General features: G+C 48.5%; 1 protein-coding gene across 3 annotated transcripts in view; it reads left to right on the top strand.

Annotated features, from left to right (window-relative positions):
• The first annotated feature begins 342 nt into the window (after nt 1-342).
• The window catches only part of ELL3 (elongation factor for RNA polymerase II 3), a 52854-nt gene continuing 47196 nt past the window's right edge, over nt 343-6000 (top strand). Inside the window, exons 1-2 of one of the 3 annotated variants that reach the window (XM_029574999.1) lie at nt 343-920; nt 4478-4531. In XM_029574999.1, the coding sequence (XP_029430859.1) occupies nt 783-920; nt 4478-4531 (192 nt within the window). In that variant the 5' untranslated portion in view covers nt 343-782. Of the gene's footprint in view, nt 921-1108; nt 1272-4477; nt 4532-6000 lie in introns of those variants that run through there. The other 2 variants (XM_029575000.1, XM_029575001.1) reach the window with 2 other exon arrangements.

The raw sequence follows: 6000 nt of genomic DNA, 5'->3' as shown, positions 1-6000 counted from the left end.
TGTCCACTCAGATGTTGAGAAATAAAGGGCCACGCTCTCGCCAGCCAGTCACAAATATCTTTCAGCCACTTTGAGTCCTTATCTCCCATCTCCCCCGCCCCAGCGATGAAACGATTTCCCAACAGGTGCGAGATCGTAAAGGGGCCGTCCCAGCAGCGTCAGCCGCCACGCCCCCTCCGAGACTCCTCCCACTCCCTCCCCTTGCGCGAGCTCTCCAGCCCCCTCTTGCTCCCCCCCCCCCCCTTTCTATTTTCCCCAGGTCGCTTCTTCTCTTTCTACCCGGTTCTTTTTTTTTTTGTTTCCTGTCTCCCCCCGCCCCATCTCCAGCACTCCCAGTCCTTTCCCTTCCTGCTTCTCTAGGGTTCCTCCCAGTCCCTCCTGCGCCCCTCCCCACCCTTCCCGAAGAAAGGCTCTCATTAAGTAAAGCGGCAGGAAAAACAGACCGACAGCACATCACTTCCCCCTTTATCTCTGCCCCCTACTCCGGTCCTTCCCCCTGTGGTCTACCCCAACTCCTGCACCGGTCTTCCTCACTTGGTCATGATGCCCAGTCCCCCTTCCCGCATCTTCTGCCCCTCCTCTCCCAGATCCCGCCTTCCCCTTCCCGCATCCTCTGCTCCTCCTCTCCCTCCTGCGTAGCCCCTCCTCTTCTTTCCCGTATCCTCTGCTTTCTCTCCCCAAGTCGTGATCCCTCCTCCCTCCCCTCCTTTCCCGTACCCTCTGCTTCCCCTCCTCGCGGTTGGCAGCCCGGGAGGCGGTGGGGGAGGCCGTCACTGTGCGCGATGTCGCGGCCGCGGGAGGAGCTGTGCGGGCGGCTCTCGTACCGCACCGAGCCCCGCCGGAGCCCCCGGCTCAGCCTCTTCCATCTGAAGCTCACCGACTCCGCGCTGCGCTCCCTGCTGGACTTCCAGCGCATGCAGGTGAGTGCGGGCCGCCGGCGCCCGGGCGTGGTCCCTGCCGCGCTCCGCTCCGCGGGGACGTGGGGCTGCCACGCGTGGGCTCTTAAAGAGGGGACGCGCAGGGCGATTGCGGCTTTCGGACAGCGCGGTGCTAGGGTCGACTTGAGGTGCAGTTTCGTTTAGTGTTTGGGGTGGCCGCCGTTAAAAAAAAAAAACAAAAAAAACCCCAACAAACCCTGGAGAGGGAAGGCTTCCGTTTCAGCTCAGCTGCAGGGGTCCCTTTAGTCAAAGTGCCCCTGCCGTTTTCTAGGGAGTCTCTTCTTCGGGGTTGTGTTTGAGAGTCTGCTCATAACTAGGACATATCCTATGCAGGTAATGAAATAGAAGGTTTAGCAGAATTCTGCCAGTAACCTGTTTGTCAGCTAGTCTGGTAATGGATTTTATAAGGAAGATTTATTTCCTAGAAGGGAGTTACTTGAGCATTAGGTATTCAAGGGGCATTAAAAAAAAAAAAACCAAACAAACATCGATTTGGTGTATTTCTGGATCTAAGCTGGTTTATTCTGGAGGTGGTGCATGGCATGGGGATAGTTTTATAAGGGGGATCCGAAACCAATGATTCAGATATTGTTTTCAGTCATGAATTAACACACTCCAAGTCTTCCTTAACAGTTTCTTGGTACAAAATTAATAATGGAGGCTGTGGGATAAAGGAAAAAAAAAAAAGAAAATCCAAAGTGGTTCAATTACATAAAGAGAGAGCCGTAGAATAAATTCCAGACAAGGCTCCGCTTTCGGATCTGTTACAGCGACCCCTGCTGGGAGAAGCTGGAGCTGCAGGAGCTTGGAACCCAAGCACGGTGCCTGCACCTGCATCTTAAGGCAGCTGGACCTGAACTGCAGAAGCTATGAACTCCCCTGGAGGCAATAGGGAGATAAGCGTAGACACCCCAATATACTTTATTGCTACCATAGTCCCTACAAATGAGAGGGAGTGGGACTGTGTGCATTGGGTTGGAGTGGCAGTAAACAACTCAGTAAGTGTTTTTCTAATTGGAGTGGTGGAAGCAGGGACAGATGGATTCGTGGTCATGTAGAAAGGCTGCAGGGTTCTATTCAGTGGCCTTCCAAACATGTTTTCTTCTTGGGTTTTAGAAGATTCCCTGTCACTTGTGAGTTTGCATCTGACTGGTTCATCAGTCTCTTACTCAAAACGAGAGTGTGAATTAATAAGCATTACACTTTCAGTATCTTTGAAAGAACATCAGATTCCACATGCTGTGTGGTTTGTTTACTGTAACTTGATGTCGTCTGTCAAATTGGTGTGTTTTTACAGCTGGGTGTATTTTACCCCATGATTGCAGGGTACGGTGTCTATACTAGGAACATAAACTTTGCAATGTACATTTTACAGCTCTCAGCAGCAGCGCATTTCTCAATGCAGTCGGTTCCTGAGACCAATCCAGTATCTGCTGGGACCTGGGCAACTTCACCCGCAGAGTGGCTAGACAAAGAGGGGGAGGGGGGACAGGGAGGATGCAGAATTGCTTTGCTGAGGAGCCCAGCAGCAGCAGTCACCGTTGGTTTCTGTAGTAAATTTTGTGAAAAGGAGAAAAGGCAATGCAAGAAAACTTTAATCCAAAACCTCTGTGTAGTGGGCCAACCAGATCAAAAAACCCATTTTCTCCCCATTCCAAAATCAGTAGTAAGGACAGGGGCAGCTGTTGTATGTTGCTTTCAGAGCTTGTGCTAGGCGAAGGAGTTGCAGGCAAGTGCTTAAGTTTCAAATTTAATGCGAGGCACTCATCAGGTGGCTCTGAGGGTGAGGGAAAGATTTCACCTCACTGATCATCAATTAATGGTCAACCTCCAGGACACTGCAACCAGTGATCCTATATAAAAAAAACCCAACAAACAAAAAAAACCTCTTGAGGGAGTACTCAGAATGAGAACATGGAATGATGAACTGGATTTGTGTTACCAGTTGCTTGTTACATTCATATATTCCTGGAAACTATAGTCCAGCCAGTGTCTACGGTAAAGGTTTATAGAACAGGGCAAAATTGAGCAAAGATCCTTCATTTCAGGAGACCCAAAGTTTTTATAAAGAAAATAGAAAATCATTTATTTAATGTTTTAGTCTAATGAATGCATTTTGGATTATGATTTATTTTATGTTGGTTTACTGTTTTCAAGAATTAAATGGAATTCATTCATGCCATTTTTGAGAGCCTTTATTAAAAGCCCCCAAGCAGCTTACAGATTGGCAATATAATGTACAGAAAACCAACACATTAGCCCTAAAATTCACATACATAATCCAAATAGATAAAATAATTTAATATACAAATAATAACCTTGTTAAAAGTTCAGAGTAGGGATGGACCCAGAAAACAAGTCGGAAGCCGATCCAGTTGCCTGTGTAGCAGTAAAGATAATGAGAATCGGGTAATGGAAAACGTCCTTTATTGAATTTGCCCGAGTCTGGCCGAGTTTCGCCCTTTAGTCGAGCGCTGCCTCGGGGGCAATCGGCGTTAGCAGGACTCGTTGTGCGCCTGCAGGGCAAATTCAATAAAGGGCTTTTTCCATTAAAAGTTCAGCGTATTCATGCCACACATTTTAACACACACATTAACACGCATTAAATAAGTAAAAGTAAACCCCAGTGGTTATTTTCAGTCTTTGTTTTGTTTAGATTAACACACCCTTGTGACAAAACTGACACACACAGAGCAGTAGAGGAAAATGCTCTTCCTATAATACTAAAGGCAGATAACCCCTGTCCTTAAAGCCCACCCTGTCATTAAAGCTCCAGGAATAGGTCCAGCTTGACTTGGCAGGCCTACCTGTGGTGACTACGAAGTCGGGGGCCACGGTGCTGGGTAATTCCAGTCATCTGGGAAAACTACTGCTTGGAAGAGACTTAATGTACAGAGTGTGGCTGTACCAGCTTCCCACAGCAGACGCGTAAACATGCGACCACATAAACATATATTTCCCTCTACTGTGAAAAAGCTGGTGGCTTGCTGTGAAGGGTTTATGTGGGCTTAGGCACAAAAATCCATCTTCTTTTCAAGTTGCGCAACGTGGGCCGTCTTTGCTGCTTGGCTTTCGTTGTTTTCTGTTGTCTGGGGTCTGACATTCTGCTGCGAGCCCTGCTAACGTGTCTGGCTTCATCGGTGGCCCCGGGTTTGAAAGCTTTGCACGGTGCGCTCTGCTTGGACGGTAATAATGCGGTTTCCCTATCTGCATTTCGTAGTGACCTAAGTACCTGGCCCTTTACCGCCCTGGCTGGAAAGAGAAGCAGAGAGTTCTGTGAGCAGGGCAGAAAGAGGAGGAACCAGTTTACCTGAGGGGGGGGGGGGTGAAGCTGCTGTGACCGTCCCCTCCCCACTATATCTGTGCTGCAACACTCGGGGCCCAGGACGTATGTGAGACCCATTAGATTGACTTGTGAAAAGGAAAGGGAGCTTGGGTTCTAGCAGGAGGAGGAGGTAGATACCTAACGGAGCTTTTGCAGTTGTGCCCGGGGATTAATGTCCGCGCTTCCTTACCTTTCTTGATTGTTCCCTTTTCAGGGGTCTGGATCCCAGCTGTTGTGGCCAGTGATCTCCTTCCAGGGCAACCAGGGGGTGAGTAAAGAGGAGACGAGACTCAGAATCTGAAAAATCTCAAGTGCTTGTGCATGTTTTTGGTTTTTTTTCCCCCAGTCTCTCTCCTTCCTCTCTTTTTAATTATGAGAGAGCACGGGAGTGAGAGTCTAAGCTTTTGGGCTCCGCACTCACCTTTTCACTCATGCTTAGGCCAATGTAATGAGGTCAAGGTGCGCTTGGCTGTGATCACATTTTAATGCATAGCTGTGCATACGATTTTGCACGCACAACTTTATACTCCCAATTTAAGGAGGAGTATGGTGCACAAACGTGAGTAACACTGCACCCAAATTAGCCCTGCTGCATGCAAGGCATTAGCTGTTACTCTGTGCAGAGGTGTGGAGGCTTAGCTCATGTTTAGTTAATGCTGGGAACTGAACTCCTGGTCAGAGGTGGAGTAAGGTTTCTCAGGTCGGTGTTAGTCTGTGAGGCTGAGCCTGAAATCTGTGATGTAAGGGGTTCGGTACTCTGCATTCGTGTGCATAAAACATTATCGCATTTATTTGTCCAATACAGCAAAACACAGCATGTTACAAATTCAGCAGCATCTGGACATTAACACATTGAGCAATTCTCACTGAAAAGGCATTAAACGTGGACATTACGTTTTTCCACCTTTTTCCTCCCTGCTTCACAGTTGAGCAATAGAACTGGCAGAATGGGGTCACTATGCTCAGAACACAGTCATTGCCCTCTGAAATCTCCCCACCATCTACCCCTCTAGAAAATGTCATGAATCATGTTTTACGCACAGAGAGCTTGCTCTGTGCTCAAATCGTGCTTTCAGCCCAGAAAATATAATTTGTGCAGAAAACATGGTTTATGCCTCCTAAGCATATTTCTGTGCACACAGTTTTAGGTTAGCATGCTTTTTATTTTTAAAACTCCCGATGCATTAGCATATCATTAGCTTACTGCATCAGGACTTAAATCTTTTTTTAGCATGTGAATAATGAAAATGTTCATTGCAGCTCAGCACGCATTTTTTACATCAGTGCCTCTGTGACGTTAACTTCTCCTCAGAAAACCAGTGTAGCTCCGAAAACAAACCTGCAGGCCAGGGTGCATGATTAGCCATACAATGAAAAAAGGAACCAGGTTGGGGGAGGAGTGGGATCTGTGCTGACTCTTTCCCTCCCCTGCCTGGCCCAGACCACCTTCTTCCTCCTCTTCCCCCCACCCTTTTCCAGGTCTATCTTCTCATAAGGTTGGGTGGGTAGTGGCCTCCTCCTTTGGTGGCTGGGGGGGGGGGGGGGGAAAGGAGCTTCGCCAGCTGCCACATGGGACAGGAGAGTGGTGGACAACTGTCCCATCTCCGGGCTGCAGGCATTGTGGAAACTCATGGGCCAGTTGCTGAAACTTCCTGGCTGCTGATTTTGTGGATCAGCAACCAGGAAGTGCTGACATCCTACCCCCTCCTGGGTGGTAGGATGTCAGCTGGTGGTGCC

This window comes from Rhinatrema bivittatum, chromosome 13, assembly GCF_901001135.1.
Source record: "Rhinatrema bivittatum chromosome 13, aRhiBiv1.1, whole genome shotgun sequence".
Taxonomy (NCBI): domain Eukaryota; kingdom Metazoa; phylum Chordata; class Amphibia; order Gymnophiona; family Rhinatrematidae; genus Rhinatrema; species Rhinatrema bivittatum.
Note: the sequence above shows the minus strand (reverse complement) of the source record. Positions and strands in the feature narration are given on the sequence as shown.